Source organism: Piliocolobus tephrosceles, chromosome 3 (assembly GCF_002776525.5).
Source record: "Piliocolobus tephrosceles isolate RC106 chromosome 3, ASM277652v3, whole genome shotgun sequence".
In the NCBI taxonomy this organism is placed as follows: Eukaryota; Metazoa; Chordata; class Mammalia; order Primates; family Cercopithecidae; genus Piliocolobus; species Piliocolobus tephrosceles.
Window position 1 is genome coordinate 179340432 of NC_045436.1, and position 16680 is coordinate 179357111.

The 16680-nt window shown below is 56.3% G+C and overlaps 1 protein-coding gene across 1 annotated transcript in view; it reads left to right on the forward strand.

Moving 5' to 3' along the window:
- The window catches only part of SORCS2 (sortilin related VPS10 domain containing receptor 2), a 542685-nt gene that overhangs the window by 331140 nt on the left and 194865 nt on the right, over positions 1 to 16680 (forward strand). Inside the window, exon 3 of the mRNA XM_023206691.1 lies at positions 5864 to 5963. Within this exon, the coding sequence (XP_023062459.1) occupies positions 5864 to 5963 (100 nt within the window). The remainder of the gene's footprint in view (positions 1 to 5863; positions 5964 to 16680) is intronic.

A 16680-nucleotide genomic window follows, 5' to 3' on the forward strand; every position in this document is an offset into this window, starting at 1 on the left:
GTCACCTGTTTCCTCCTTAGTCACCTGTCCCCTCCTCAGTCACCTGTCCCCTCCTACAGTCATCTGTCCCCTCCTCAGTCACCTGTCCCCACCTCACGTGTCCCCACCTCAGTCACCTGTCCTCACCTTAGTCACCTGTCCCCTCCTCAGTCACCTGTCCCCACCTGCAGCTGCAGCACTCTTCCCAAACAGCAGTAATGATGAGCCCTGCTGCGCATGTGCCACGACCCAGGCACCATTCAGCCAAATTCCACACGGTCACTTGCTCATCTTCTGGGACCGCATTTTCCAGGGGTCACGTGCCCATCCACTGCAGAGCCCCACACCTTCCGAAGACACCCACCACCTTGGCATGTTGTCCAGACCGGCGTGTCCCTTAGGAATACAATTGGAGCCATGGGGGTCTTTCTAAATGTTCTAGTGACCACGCTAAAAAGTGAAGAGAAACAGGTGACGTGGAAAAGCGTGGAAGAACCTTAAGTGCATATCACTAAGTGCAAGGAACCACATGAGAAGGCTGTGAACTCCAGGATTCCAAGTAGGTCACCTTCTGGAACAGGCATAACTATGGCGATGGTAAAAGGATCGGTGGTTGCCAGGAGGCAGGGGGCGGAGAACAGAGGATTCTTGGGGCAGTGACGCTGCTCCGTATGATACCACAGTGTAGGGGCCCTGTCATCCTACAGGTGCCCAGACCCATAGAGTGCAGGAGCCCCAGGGCTGGCCCTGACCTGAACTCTGCACTCTGGTGGCAACCATGCGTCAGGGTGGCTCACCGATTGTACCGGCGAGTCTCTCCGGTTGGGGCGCTGACGGTGGGGGCAGAAGGTGTATGGGAACTCTCTCATTTCTACTCCATTTGCTGTGAATCTAAAACTGCTTTAAGAAATAAGACCTGTGGGTTAAAATAAAGAACAGGTGAAATTAATGTTAATCACAGCTTTTAATTAACTCCATATATCCAAAAGATTATGTCAACATGTAATCAATATAAACATATTAATGAAATATTTTACATTCTTTTTAATGCTAAGTCTTTGAAATCAGTTTATGTTTCACAGTCCCAGGGCATCTCCATTCAAAAGAATTCACCATATTTCTAGTGCTAGGCAGCCTGCGGGTCAGTGGTGCTGCCCGACAATGCGGGTCCAGCCCTCTCTGTGGCCCTGGGGACCGCCCACCCCACCCACCTCCAGCCGCCCTGTTGTCTGTCACAGCTCACGCGAGGACACTGCTCCCGAACCAGCTCCTACACATACCTTGGACCTGGCTCAAATGCCCACTTGTGGTCAGCAGAGCAATGCCTCCCATAGACGTCCACGTCCTAATCCCCGGAAACTGTGACTATGCTCCCTTACATGGCAAAGGGGCCTTTGCAGATGGATTAAATGAAGGATCTTGGGATTATCCTGCATTATCCTTGTGGGGTCTTTGTAATCACAAGTAGGGAGCCAGAGGGACGTGAGACTGTGGTAGTCAGTGCTGTGACGGGAGGCTGTGACGGGAAGCAGAGTGGAGCGACGGGCCTCGGGGCGAGGACTGCAGAAGGTCGATAGCAGGCAGGAGAGGCAGGGCATGGGTTCTCCCCTGGAGCTTCCAGGAGGTGCCCACACCTTGATTAGCCCTATATAGACCCCCTGCAGACTCCTGCCCTCCAGAACTGTAGATAATGAATGTGGCTGGTTTTAAGCCACTGAGTCTGTGGGCCTTTGTTACAAGCAGCCATGGGAATCTCACAGGCCCTCCCAGGTGAAGTCAGCCTGCCGGTGTTTGCACCCCCTCCGCTGAGCCTGGGGCCCTCATGCCAGGTGCTCCTCGTGCACAGACGGGAGAGGAAGGAGACCTGGACTAAGGTGGGCAGGGAGATGTAGGGATGGAATTTAAAAGCTTTAGGAGGAAAAGTCAGTCGGTCAGTGATGGATTAGACCTGGCAGTGGGGGCAGCCTGGGGAGCTGAGGATGGCACCCGGAACCCCTCAGGTTGATCTCCCCCTTAATGTCTCCCAGGACTCTCTGGATGTGCCTGTTAGCATTGCTGCTCCTGGCTGCAGGGTGGGTCTGTCTGCTTGTGCTCTCGCGCTCTCTCTCTCCCCACAACACCAGCCAGCCTGTCACCCCCATGAGAGCAGGGGACAGTGCCCATGCTGCCCATGGATTCCACCCTCAGTATAGTGATGGGACACACAGCAGGAACTCAATATGCACACATCATATGGAAGATTTGAATGAGGGGGTGAATCTGGATTCCTAGGCCCGTAGTATGGGCCTTAAAGCATAAAACATTAAACAAATAGAGGGAATGGGCCGGGTGCGGTGGCTCAAGCCTGTAAACCCAGCACTTTGGGAGGCCGAGACGGGCGGATCACGAGGTCAGGAGATTGAGACCATCCTGGCTAACATGGTGAAACCCCGTCTCTACTAAAAAAATACAAAAAACTAGTCGGGCGAGGTGGTGGGCGCCTGTAGTCCCAGCTACTCCGGAGGCTGAGGCAGGAGAATGGCGTAAACCTGGGAGGTGGAGCTTGCAGTGAGCTGAGATCCGGCCACTGCACTCCAGCCTGGGCGACAGAGCGAGACTCCGTCTCAAAACAAATAAACAAACAAAAAAACAAATAGAGGGAATGAATGGGTGAGTGGGTGAATTGATGTTCCTCGTATCTGCAGGAGTTGGACTTGGGAGTCGTGGATATTTGAGGAATTGGGTTTGCATTGCCTGCAGGGGCTTCCTAGGCACTGGCAGCTGGTAGGTTTTTTCTTTTATTTTTATTTTTCAGATGGAATCTTGCTCTGTCACCCAGGCTGGAGTGCAGTGGTGCGATCTCAGCTCACTGCAACCTGCACCTCCCGGGTTCAAGAGATTCTCGTGCCTCAGTCTCCTGAGTACCTGGGTTTACAGGCACCTGCCACCTCACCCGGCCAATTTTTGTATTTTTAGTAGAGACAGGGGTTTCACCATGTTGGCCAGTCTGGTCTCGAACTCCTGACCTCATGCCTCGGCCTCCCAAAGTGCTGGGATTACAGGCAGGAGGCACTGCACCCGGTGGGGACTGTGCTTTAAATGGACCCGCCTTCCCTGTCCTCAGGGCCCTTGTACCTGGAACACAGCTGCCATCACAAAGTACCACCGTGGTGATCTTTCTCTCGGGGTCCTGGAGGTCAGAAGTCTGAGAGTGTTTTTTTCGGAGGCTCTGAGGGAGCCTCTGCTCTCTGCCTCTCATCCCAGCATGGCTGCCCGGGTCCTTCGTACCCTTGGCCCTCGGCCGCATCACCCCACTCTCTGCCTCCATCTGCGCACAGCCTTCTCTGTGTGGGTATCTGTGTCCCAATTTCCAAATTCTTATAACACCAGTCATACAAGACTCAGGGCCCACCCTCATCCAGCACGACCTCATCTTAACTAACTGCATCTGCAGAGATGCTGTTTCCAAATTACGCCACACTCATGGGTTCCGGGTGCACAGGAATTGGGGAACACTACTCAAGCCTGTCCAAATGCCTTTCCCCAGCCAGGCACAACCTCTCTCCTTCCTTCCGGGCTCTGTGCAAACACCACCTTGTCCAAGGAGCCTTTCTACCACTCTTGTCTGCAACCCAGCGGCCCCACCGCCCCTCCCTCACCATCCGCCTGCACCCCCACACTGTTGATTCTTCTTCCCACCCTCATCGCATTTGATGCTGTCGTATTTTTGCTTCTTTCCTTGTTGTCCATCTGCCTCCCTCCGTCTCCCCTCCTAGAAGAGCCCCTTCCTAGACAGCAGGGGCTTTGCTCATGGACTCTTTCCTGCAGGCCACACCTGGCAGGAGCTCTGGAGTTTGCAGGTATGAGCAGGCTCTTCTGGCCCAGGGCGGGGAGCAGGACTGAGGCCGGCTGGATGCTGCGCTAAGACGAGCAGTGCCGGGAGTGAAGGGAAGAGAGGATTGAGAGGTATTTGGGAGGCGGGATCGATAGGCAGGTCTTAGAGATGGCTCAGCAGGGTGGGGAAGGAAGGGGAGGCTTCCCCTGTGTCAGGCTCGTAAACATAACCATTTGTTTCTGCAAGGGCCCTGGAATTTTCTGGGTCTCTGGATCAGATCGATCCTCTGCTAATGGGCCTCTCTCTGCGTCCTTCCCAAAGAAAATCAATTCTCTGAGGTTTGAGAGTAAGTGCGTCCTAATTACACCTCCACTGGGCTTCTTTGTTCGCTCCAGCCTGGTCCTCCCTGGGGAGGCCGGGGCAGACAGAGGCCAGACGGGTCCTGAGGCCTCTTGCCATCCTGGGGAGGGGCTGGCCCCTGGGAGTTAGAGGGCTGGGGGTTGGGGGTCTGCTCTTTGTCCTGGCCTAGGAGGAACCTTGTGACCCTGAGGCCTGTGAGGGACACACATTCTGGGGACCTGTGGCCACGTGGCCAGCATGCCCAGAGATGACCAACAGTCCACTTTTATGGAGCCTCAGGTTCACTTGAAGACGTAGGAAATGTCTCCATGGAGAAACTACCAAGGATGTGTCACAGAAGGGCATGAAATAGCTCCCAGTGGGTGGGGCCTTTATGCTAAAGCAGCTCCAAGCCTGTCCCCTCGGCCCCCAAGGGACAAACTGGGTGAGTCTGAGAAGCACTGGCCTCGCAGTCAGGCCACACACGTCAGCGCAGGCCGGGCTCGGGGCCAGGTGCTGGGGTCTGAGGCAGGAGCAATGAAGCGTGGTTCCAGCCCAAGGCCTCCTCGCCCAAGCTGGGGAGTTGCCCCCAGTCCCCCGAGCTCAGCTCCCCGCAGCATATCTCGGCAGTGATCGGACATGGGGAGGCCCTGCAAGGCATGCTGCCCACGACAGGAGCCCCAGGGTCGTGTGCTCCACCCGTGTTCCTCTCCCCACCGTGGGTCTGTGTCTGGAATCTGCTTCGACAGAGCAGGGGTGAGATGGGAAATGCTTTCCCGAGCACCTCTCTGATCCTCTCCAGTAGAGTCAGGGCGTATTCGGCAATCCCAGTGTATTAAACAGGTGATGATAAGAGGTGTTGGTTTCAGGGTCTCTGGGACTTAATCTCCAATGGAGAATTAATTCCATGTCCTGATGCATGGACGGCTTCCGAACAACAGATATGAAGTTGCCTTTGTGCCTTATCTCCCTCTCCTTGCTGGGGAGCCAAGGCGCTTTAAAGCTCAGTGTACTCTCAGATTCTCACTTGGCCAGGAGGGCCTTGCCCAGGGAGGTACTGAGTGGACAGCCCTGTCTCCCAGCACGAGCCCAGCAGACACCGCTCCAGGGTGGGCACAGTGCTTTGGGTCTGATTTCCAGCAGCTGCCCGAGCTCTGGTACCTGCGTGCGGTCCCCTACCATCCTGTGCTGCAGGTGGTGGTCAGGATAGAGGATGGGGCTCCCTGGAGGAGCTCAGAGTCCAGAGAGGGAAAGAGGCAAGCAGACAGGCCACAGGAATGCCTCAGCACAGCCATCGGCCTGAAATCAGACGGGCCAGTGTCAAATCCTGAGTCAGCCACTTATTAACTAAGTGATTTCAGGCAGAGAACTATCCCTTTGGAGGCTCCTCTGTCAGCTGTGAGATGCATACAGTAACCTAGAGCTGCCCGGCACATAGGCAGCACTAGGGAGGAATGACTGGCTGGGATTTGGAGTCAAAAAGACCTGACTTTGGATCCCAGCTCTGGACCTAAGCTCCACACCTGCGTGAGTCCTCAGTGTTCCTGAGCGAGCCCGGTCTCCTCTCCTGCCTTGTCGGGATGCACTGCCCCCAGGCAGAGTGCCCAGGACTGCACTCAAGGTGTCTGGGGCGCTCTGCCCACACGGGCACACGGCAGGGGCTGGACACCGTGTGGGCTAATGAAGGCTGCACCTGGCACATGGCTGATGGCTGTCCCCCTTTTCCCCCAGGTCGTCGGATTTCGGGACGTCCTACACCAAGCTCACCCTCCAGCCTGGCGTCACCACCGTCATTGACAACTTCTACATCTGCCCGACCAACAAGAGGAAGGTAGGTGCTGTCCGGGGTGGCCACCGCTCCGGCTGCAGCTCTGGCTCTCGCCTTGCGCCGCTCACTCTGCAGAGCAAGGAAGCTGCTGCCCTGCCCTGCTGTCTCCTACTTTGGACCAGGCCGGAGTGTGAGATGTTTCCCTCCCGGCTCTTGCTGCCACCCTTCCCAGTGCCACCTGACACCATTCTGTGCTTTAAGCCAGAGGCCAGGCTTTGGACGAAGGCGCCGCCTGCATACCTGGGGCACATCTGTCTTCTCCCCGGTTGGGGGGTGGCACACATCCATCAGGGCACAGCAGGGAGGAGCTGTGGGTCCGGAAGCAGAGAGAGAAGCAGCTTTCTTGGGTTGGGAGCCCTCAGAAGGCAGTGCTGAGCAGGCCCGTTCTTCGCAAGTTAGTTGTTGATCTGGTTTTGATTAGGCTGTGATTTCCACCTGAGCTCTCCTTGCTGTTTCCTGGGTCCGGGGGAGCTTCCTGACTTTGTTCTCTGGCTGGCTGTACAATAGGAGAGAGGGGTCTTTCCGAGGCTACCCACCATGGGTTCCGTGAGAAGACCCCTCCTGCAAACGTGTGTCTGTGTCCTGGCCCACCCCGAGCCCAGATCGACGTCGGCAGAGGCACCAGGGCAAAGCCGTCCTGAGAATCTGACTCCATTCAGCAAAGCAGTTCACGGTCACAGAAAGGGACTCAGACCAGTGTTTGCATCCCAGCTCCCCTCTCTGTGCCTCAGTTTCCTCAAATGGGATGTCACCCACCTCTCATGCAGGGAATCGTGAGCTCTAGGATCAGGCACCCAGAGCATGGTGCTTGGCATAAGGTGGACACATAGGCCCCTGTGCTCAGCTCTAATGGTGACTTTGAAGGAGAGATCTGAGCAGCTTGGAGTCTGTGAGAACGTCCGTAAATCAACAGAACATCCAGAAAGGGAGTCGTGTGGGATGGTGATGATTCCAAGGGTGCTGGAGTGTTTTGATGGTTGTGCTGGTGGCAGGTTCACAGGGGCTCAGAGGAGCTGGGCACACGTAAGCTTGGCAGCTTCTGCTGAGACCATAGGCCTGGCAGCAGCAGTCCATGGAACAGGGGGCCTGAGATGTGTGCAGCCTTGATTGGGCCGTCTCGGTGGTCTCAGCCATGTTTGTTCATGGGATGTTCTCCCTCTTCCTAAAGCAGGTTGCTTTGCTGATTTTGTTTTGTTTTGTTTTCTCTTCTTGATTTCTGCTGTAGGAGCTTCTAGTTGGACAGACTTGGAATGCAGAGGTGGGGAGGGTTGCAGAGGGGAGGCGAGGGAGACCTGGCCCTGGGGACATGAGAGGCACCTGCTGGAAGGCCTCTTGTCTTGGCATGTAGAGAAGGGGGTGGTTTGACCTGAGCCAGCCCCTGCTTTTTCCTGGCCCCAGCCCTGGGGATTCACACACCTGATCTCTTTCCATCCCACAGTGGCCCAAAGAGGGAGGCATCATTCTCCCCCTTTCCAGGGCAGGACATTGGACAAGAGGTGAGATTTGCTCAGTCTCACACCTGGTGGGGCAGGGGGCTGGATTTGAACCCAGCTTCCCCGAGCCTAGAGCTGAGGGTGGAGGGCATTGTCCAGGCTTGGCAGCGGTGAGGCCTGCACCTGCTGGGAAACCCAAGCCCTATGGGAGCAGAGGCAGACTCTCTGCCTTCCGGCCCGGCCGTCACCCCTTCCTCCTGGGATTGCTGTCATTCAAATTTGAGGCAAAGATGAGTGGCTTGGGGCTGGCACTGACCCAGGTGAGGGCCCACACCGACCCCAGATTCCAGCTGGCAATGGAGGAGGCCACGCCCCCGGCCTCTTGGCCCAGGCTTGAATTCCTGTCCATCCATCCAATCCAGTCCTGGTGGTCTTCCAACGGCTACCCTTCTCCACTCCATGCAGGGGACGCTCTGCTCCTGTCCATCTGGTCACCAGCTAGGAGAGTCCACAGGTGTCTGGGATGTGATGGTATCTCTAGGGTCAGCCCCACAGGCTGCGTCTATGTTTGGAAATGTGAAGAGCAAGGCAACAGGGGCAGTAACGGAACCAAGACAGACTCTGAGGCCCTGAGGTCAGGGAAGGTGTCACATGGAGACTGGGCCAGACAGCACGAGGTCAGATAGAGCGTCTTCCGCACGGAGCAACCTGGGGACATGGCCATGGCCTCCGCTGAGCCTCAGTTTCCTGGCCTGCAAAGCGGGCGGGTGGGAGGACCCATGAGATGATACATAGAATGTGCATGGGGTCAGCAGAGGGGTTTCTAGGTGGCACCAGACCTTCTGTGCAGGCCAAAGGCTGGGGCTCCGATTTGGGGTACTCAGCAGAACTTCCTCTGCAGGCGGCACTGGGGAGGCATCTGCAGTCTTGAAAGCAGACAAGCCCTGAGACAGGTTATTTGAGTCCCTGGGCACAGGCTGGATTTCAGAGCCAGGACAGTTTGGACATTTAGTCTAGAAATATCACTGCGGGTACAGGGTTGGGTCTGTTGGCTGCCTGGCACCCAGCACAGAGGCTCAGCTGACTGTGAGGGATGGTATGAATGAATGAGTGAATGAGTGTCACAAACAGCAGTGTGTGCTGCCCAGCAGATGCTGTAGCCACATCGGGTTTGCCTGGGTGCAGACACTGCATTTGCAGGGTGGTGTAGAGGACGGTGCCAGCACTGGGGATTCCCCGTACTCAGTTCAGCTCTGCCAGGTGCCCCCCATCAGGGAGCTGCAGATGTCTTACCTGTAAAGGGGACAGTGATCAAGGGTGGGCTTGACAGGTGAGCGCCTGGCAGAGCCTTACTCAAAATTGCCATTTGCTGTCAGCTGAAGGGAAGCTCCCAAAGATGTCCCAGTCCTGACCCCTGCAACCTGTGAATGTCACCTTCTATGGCAAAAGGGACTTTGCAAATGGGATTAAGTGGAGGATGTTGTGATGGGAAGGTTCTCCTGGGTTGTCTGGATGGGCTCAGCTCAGTGTCATCACAGGGTCCTTGTGGAGGGTGGCAGGAGGGCTAGGACTGCAGGGGGAGCTGGCAGATGGAGCAGAGGCTGGGGCAGGGCCTGGATGGGGCCACAAGCCAAGGAAAGCAGGCGCCTCTGGAAAGAAGTTGGAAAAGCCCAGCAAATGGACTTGCCACCGGAGCCTCTGGAGGAACCAGCCCTGCCAACACCTTGCCTTTAGCTTTGTGCCCTCCATGGCCAGAAGAGAATGAATTTCTGTTGCTTCAAGCCACGGAGTGTGTGGTGATTTGTTGCAGCAGCCACAGGAGGCTGGTACAGCCACTGTTTTGAGGAGGAGCTGCAGGGGTGGGGCTGGGAGTGGGGAGGCCGGAGCTCCTGCTCTCCCCTCACCCACATTGTTCTGCCCACCCCACAGCCCCCCAGATGGAACTGGCCTCCCATGGGCCCTCCTCCTCCTGCTGACACACGGATCCTGATTCCTGTTGGGCCCCAGGTGGCAGGAGCAAAGTCACAGGTGTAGACAGGGCTGGGCTTCTGGATGCCCCGGTTTGGGACTGTTCTCACCTCTCCCCACCTACCTCCTCACCACAGGACAAAACTGACCGTCTCTTGGGAAGGCCATGATCCCCTAGGTTGGAGGCACCAGGAGCCCCACCAAGTGCCTCGGTGAATCTGAACTTGTTGCTTCCAGAGCCCCTGATGCTGCAGGAACTGCTGTCTCGGAGGCAGGCAGGGCAGTAACGGTGCGGGGTCAAGAGTGCGGTGGATGCGGGGCACCGGGGAGTGGCAGGGGAATGGGATGAGAGGCTGCCCTGAGGCCAACCCCCTGACTTTTCCGGCTGGGGCATAGGGGCCTCTGCCTGGATCTGAGTCTGGCCCTGCAGCCTACTCGCTCTGAGACCTTGAGCAAGTGTTAACCACCCTTGTTCCGGGCTTCCTCATTGGCGAAATGGGGATAGTAGCAGTGTCTACACTGTAAGGCTGATGGAAGTAATGAGGTGCTCCTTGTCAAGTGCTCCGATCAGGGCCTGGCCCAAGGGAAGGCCCCACGAGTTAGTCGTGTGACCCACTGTTATCCTTACAGGGAAACGCTGAGGCCCTCCTGGCCAGCCATCTGAGACTTTAGGTTAGGAACTGGCTGCAGGGTGACAGAGCCTCACACGTGTGGCCCCGGTGGGCTGTGTCTATTGGAGGGACCAGACGTGGCCGTGGAGCAGAGGCGTCCGGGTGGCTGTGCCAGGCACGGGGGGCATTGCCCTGGCCCTGCTTATCTGCACCCGCCTGGTTCCCCTGGGCCTGGGCCAGGCTGCTTGCTTTTGGCATGGCCTGCCCACACCTCTGTGTTTAGAGAACACATTAATTATCAGTGATGGGAACCAGGGCAGCAATTTGTTATCTAACTAACAGGGAGGCATGTGTTTCCCTGTGATGTTCCTGGCAGCGCGTGTCTGCCTTGGGAGAATGAAACATTGGCTCCTGTCTGCAGAGGTGGGACGGGCCACGTGCTAAGTGGGGCTGGGGACAGAGGTGGGGGGTGCCAGAGAGCATGTGGACTCAGAGGCCGAGGGCGGCAGAGGGCCGGAGCTCCAGGCAGCAGGCTCTGCTGCTCCTTCTCTAGTGGTACAAACTGTAGGCAAGTTCCTAATCTGCCTGCGCCTCAGTTCCTTGTCTGTAAAGTGGGGTCGTGATGGTGAATAAGGATTACTTGAGTTAATGCATGTATGGTACCTAGAATCAAGCCTGGCGCACAGTTTGATAGTGGTCTTGCAACAAGTGGGAACTCAGGCTGATTTGGTTTTAAATGCATTTAGAGGCAGAAAAGTCACAGTTACAATTCCACATAAAACGAATTTGACTTTGCACGTCAAGTAAGGAGTGGGGCAAGCCAGAGAAGCTGGTTAAAGCAGAAGAAGAGACTCAGGGGGTACAGGGCTGGTCTTCAGACACCTGCGTGGTGGTCCTGGGGAACAAGAGCAGCCCATGACTGGGGCAGAGGCCAGGCGTGATTCCTCTCTACTCCTCAGCCGTGCACAGCCCCTGGCACTCAAAAGGAACTCAGGAGAGAAGGATGTGATGGGCTGGGCTGGGGCGTGTCTGGGAAAGATATTTCAATGTAATATGAAGCAAAAATGGCCTTTATCATTGTATGAAACTTATCCACTCGGAGTTTCTTGATCCCTTCTGCTACCCCCTCGGTGATCATTTTCAGTGTATCAGACTTTCGGCCGGAAGCAGACGTCCCCTTACTCAGATGTGTGGGCGGGGGCAGGGCCCCCCTCGGGGTCACGATTTGTTCACTTCCATTACCCAAAGCAGAAAATGGAGGCTCAGGGAAGCTCGAAGAGTCGTCCAAGGTCACCCAGCCAGTAGACAGAACAAAAACCATCACTGACACATGGTGCTTGAACCCAGGTCTGCCAGCCCCTACAGTACCCCTTGTCATGCTCCGGGCTCCCAGGCACCCTTGCAGCTAAGTTCTAGCGAGCTGGTAGGGCTTGCTGTGTCTGTGCGAGCACAGCCCGGCCCACTGGGCTAGAGGCTAGAAATCAGCAGTTCCTTACTGCACACCGGGCGCAGTCTGAGGGCTGCTGAACTGTGTAACTCTGGACAGATCCCATTTCCTCTCTGGGCCTCCATTTCTCCATCCCTTAGATGAGGCGGCTTAACTGAAGGCTGTCCAACCCCCCTTCTAGCTCCACTATCCTAGCCTCTCCTGGTCTCCTCCTGGGGCGATCCTCTGGGAAGAGGAGCAGCCATGAAAGGGGATGCCCGTGCCCCGGCTATCTCCGTGGTGAGAGGGCAGCTTGAACGGGGTCTCTAAGCCCCTCCCAGCACTCACACGCACCCATTCAACAGATATGGGGCTGAGGCCCTACTAGGTGCTGCGCTGTGTGCTTGGTGCTAGAGAGAGCCCTTCCCTTTGTCCAGTCTTACAGAGAGCAGATACAGATTAGGTATCTACTATGCACTGGATCCCTTGCTGGGCACTGGGGAGCAAAGGTGAACTGGACAAACAGCTCTAACCTTCTAGAGCCTCTGAGGGTCTGGTGGGGCCCTAAGAAACTGAATCTCCCTGCTGCACGTTTATAGAAAGAATGAGAAAAAGGGTGGCCAGATGCAGTGTCTCACGCCTGTGATCCCAGCACTTTGGGAGCTGAGGCTGCAGCATCGCTTGAGCCCAGGAGTTTGAGACCAGCCTGGACAACATAAAAAAAAATAAAAATAAAAAATAGCCAGGCCTGGCATGTATGGTCCCAGCTACTCAGGAGGCTGAGGTGGGAAGATGGATTGAGCCCAAGAGGTTGAGGCTGCTGTGATCTATGATCCTGCCACTACACTCCAGCTTGGGTGACAAAGTGAGATACTGTCTCAAAAGGAAGAAAAGGGGGCAAAGTCAGCCTTTAGCCAATAGAGGATTGACCCAGGTGACTCTGATTGGGAAAAGCCCATTTTGTTTATAGGAGCAGTTGCATGAGTGTGTGCCGTGCCAGGTCCGCCTCTCTGTTATTGGATAACGGATAGGTTTTGCAGGAAGATGTGAATACTATTAGGAGTCCATTTAGCAACAATTACAGGCGGAGCAGCACTTTATAGCTTCTTGGAGACCACTTTGCAACCTGTCTTAGGAAATGAATTCCCTTTTATTTTTTTCTCACCTGCAGTAGAATCAGCACTCCCCGGCCTTGCTGCTCCTGGCCAGGCATCCTACTATTGTCATGGCCGGACCCGAGACCCTGGGGGTCCTGAATACCCCACACATTCCCTACAATGCTCACATCAGCTTTGGGCCAACAGCACGTTTCCTTCCGACTTGGCCCCAGGAACCCTGTGGCACAGGGAAGTGTGAAGGCACGGCCCAGAGGAGCTGGCCCAGGCATGGAATTTCTTCCAAGCATCGTGTTTTATATGAAAAATTCATGTGAATTTGCATCTTACTCCATTATATATCAGTGTTGGCTTGAAGATTAAAATCACACACACACATTTTCACCAAAAAATCTTTATGTCAAGCTGGTGATCTGGGAGAAGGCCAAGTCCTGGGGCACCCTGGCCCACACACCGTATCACCCGGGCCCTTGACCCCAGATACGAGAAGCACAGGGTGAGGACAAAATCCCCATGAGTTCACCTCTTCCCTCATTCCGCTCACTCGCCCGTGTCTTTGTGGGGGAACTGCCACGTGCCGAGCACTCAGGATTGAGCAATGAAACAAGTGAAAATTTTGTTTCTAAGAAGCTCAAAGTGTTGCAGAAAGCGAAAACTTCCACTTGGCAGAGGCAGTGTGGTCATGATAAAGAATGGCCCTGTGTCCTGAAGGCCTTTTATGAAAGTTCAGCCGTGGCCTCTAATCCCTACAGCAGCCCTGCAAGGTAAGGATGCTCATGGGCCATCGCACAGGCGAAAGAAATTGAGGCCCAAAGAGGCCAAGTTGCTTCCCCCAGGCCCCATGGTGGGTGGGCTGTCGAGTCATGACATGCCCCAGGTCTAAGGGCCCCTATCAGTGCTGCCCTGTCACCACCCCCCAAAGCCTTCCAGCAGCTCTGTACAGACACCAAAAACCTGTGCTTTGGGCACAGGGCCCTGCCCCCGCGGGGAAACCTGAGGGATGGGGCACAGGCTCTGCAGCTGTGGATCCCCTAATACAGGTTCCCAAGTTCTCTGGACCTCAGAGTCCTCAGCAGGAACACAGGGTGGTGGTACTGCCTGCTCTCCAGGCCCCAGCTTCATGGGACTGTGCCATTCAGGCCCAGCCGAGTCCCAGGCTCCTCTTGAGGCTGTGCCCATGTCCGCTTCCTGTGGACTCTTTGAGTGCCTGTGAGAACACAGAAGTCCAGTACTTTGTTCTGCTCTTTGTCTGTGGGTCTCTCTCCCACCCATGTATAGGGTGGCCGCTTGCTTCCCCACCACACTGGGCTCTAACGGCTTACCCTCCCTCCTTGTCTTCTTCCTTCTCTTTGTCTCTCACGCTTTCTGTCTCACTCTCTTCCCTCCACTCGGAACCCCTGACTTCAGCCCTGCAAACTCCTTCGCAGTGCAAGGCCCCGCCCCCTTTCTGCTGTGGAGGCCCCTCCCTGCTGTGGTGGCCCCGCCCCTCCCTCTTGTGGAGACCCCGCCCCTCCTGTTAAGGAGGCTCCTCCGCCACCTTTCTGCTGTGAAGGCCCCACCCTCTCCCTGCTGTGAGGGCCCTGCCCCTCCCTGCCCCTTCCCCTCCCTGCCCCTGCCTCTCCTTCCTGCCAACTGCTGACCAGGGTTTTCTTTCCTCTCCTTCTGGACCTGAGCTGTGCATGGTGGTGCTCAGAGGCAGCCGAGATTAGCCCGGGTCCCGTGGACATAGGACCCCAGGTTTCTGTGGCTCGGAACCCCTGTGAGTCATGTACTGTGCCCGGCAGGGGATGGCAGCACCCTGTGGCTGCTTCGCCACTGCCTGTGCTTTGTGGGACCCCCCACTCTGTGTGCAGGAGCTTGGGAAGCCCCAGAATCTGCCCTTGCACTTCACGGCTTTGACCTTAAGGCCTTCTGAGCAGCGGGAGCCAGGCTGCATGGTCCCATGGTGCCGAGATGCTTTCGCGCTGCGCTGCCTCCTGCTGTGCAGTTCTTCCTGCCGAGGGTCTGGCCAGCGTCACCCGCTCCCCGGCCCACACATCTGATGAAGAGTGAGTCATGAGGGAGGGCAGGGGGACAGAGTGGGGAGAACGGGCTTTATGGAGACTCAACCCCAGGTTCCCCATTTCCTGGCCCTCCGACCTCTGCACCCCAGGTGTGAAGTGGGGATGAACATTACGCAAATCATCCGGTCATGTGGACTATTAAATGGGAGGAGGCCTGACTCAGCAGCATAGGCCTGACCCTGGCAATCAGTGTTGTAAAGTGGCCAAGGGAACCGGCCAGTGCCCCACCCACGAGACTGCACTCAGGTCAGAGCCAGTGTGGGAGGCGTGAGGGTACAATGCCAGGCACACAGCTGGGGCTCAGACAGGACCAAACTATCCCTTCTGTGTCTTCTCCTGGACCTGCCATCTGCCATGACCATGGACTGACACTCCTAAAAGCCAGCCTATCCTTTCGGTCTCCCTGTGATGGGAAATGAGGGTGAGACTGGCATTATGCTTCAGGAGGGGAGTCAAAGGGTGCCATGCCCGGGCCTGGGCTGCTGCAGGGCTGCCGTGCGTGCATCTGTGGCCTCTGGTGGCGTAGGGGTGTGGGCACCAGTGTGCACCCTCGTACAGAGTCTCCTCCACGGTACTCAAGCTCAGGGTGCCTCGTGGGACCCCAGGACCTGGGCACAGCCTGGGGCAGCCACCTGCAGGGGCAGCATTGCTAACTTTCCTTTCTGCTAGTGATTTGGGCTGCCAGGGAGGATTCCCGGTGCTCTGAATGGCCTTGCAAACATTTGCAAATTGTGATCATTCTCTGATGATGGTCTCCGGGCAAGACTGGCCATCGCGGGGGAGCATCCCTAGCCTCCTCAGGAGGGGCGATCACTCGGGAGCCCTGAGCCAGGCTTGCTCATGGGCAGTGGCTCACAGCGGTGGCCTGGGTCTTGTTGGGGGGTGCCCAGCCAGCCAGGCCTCTCCCTCAAGTTGTTTGCTCTTTTTCTTGAGGAGTGGGCATCAGAAGCATCTGTGGACATGGCTGAAAGACCACCTTTTAAGCATCATGTTGCAGACCAGAGACACAGCCAGGCTGGGAGATGGGGAGAGTGTGCAGGGTCAGCACCTCCGCACGGAGCCCCCTAGTTTCGGCCTTAAATATGCCGCACACGGGGCTTGTGGACATGATGGTGCGGCTACACCAAAGAAAAACACAGTTAGAAACCAACGGGAAAGCTGGAGTCAGCTGTTTTGATTCCAGGACTCCAGCTTGAAGGTCCAAGCGTGGCCAGCAGCAAGGCAGCTCACCAATGGGCACACTTTGGGTGCTTCTGGCTCCCCAGCCATGTGCAGGACCCCCTGCCAGCTCCCCACTTTTTGGCCCCATTCCCCTTTTGTAACAGGGGTGAAGGCAAGGCAATTGCCCAGCAGAGCTCCAAGACCAGGAGGGCTCCAGAGAGAAGGAGCTTTTCCTGCTTCGGCCAGACCAAAGGGCCCATTGGAAGCTCCTCCTCCTCACCCCTCATGGGCGGGAATTGGGGGGGTCTCTGCCCTGCCTGCCCTCTCTTAAACAATTAGTGATTGTCAATTGTTGTGACAGCCCTGCTCCTGGGGCTGCACGCAGTGCTTTGGGCTGAACTGTGCCCCTCAAAAAGATATGTTCGTGTCCTAACTCCTCATCCCTGCCAGCGTGTCCTTCTTTGGGAGTAAGGTCTTTGCAGCTGTAATCGAGGTAAGATGAGGTCATTTCCAACATGACTGGTATTTTTATAAGAAAAGGAGAGGAGACTCAGAGACAGACAAGACAGAGGGCAGGTGACATGAAGACATACGGGGGAGAGGAGAGGGCCAGGATGACAGAGGCAGAGGGGAGTGAGGGAGCTGCAGGGCGGGGGTGCCTGGGAGCCCACAACACTGAAAGCTAAAAGGAAAGCCTGGAATGGATTCTCTCCCAGAGCCGTAGGGAAGCACTGCTGACACCTTCATTTTGAACTCACAGTCTCCTGAATTTTAAGAGGGCACATTTCCGCTGTTTGAAGGCACTTTGTCTCACGTGATCCTCAGAGCAATGATCAGCACTGTGGTTGCCCAGTTTTGCAGATGGGGAGACCAAGGCTCACAGGGGCTGAGTGATCTGCTCAGGGTGGGTGGGCGGGGATCCAGCTTCCCGCCTGTGAGCACA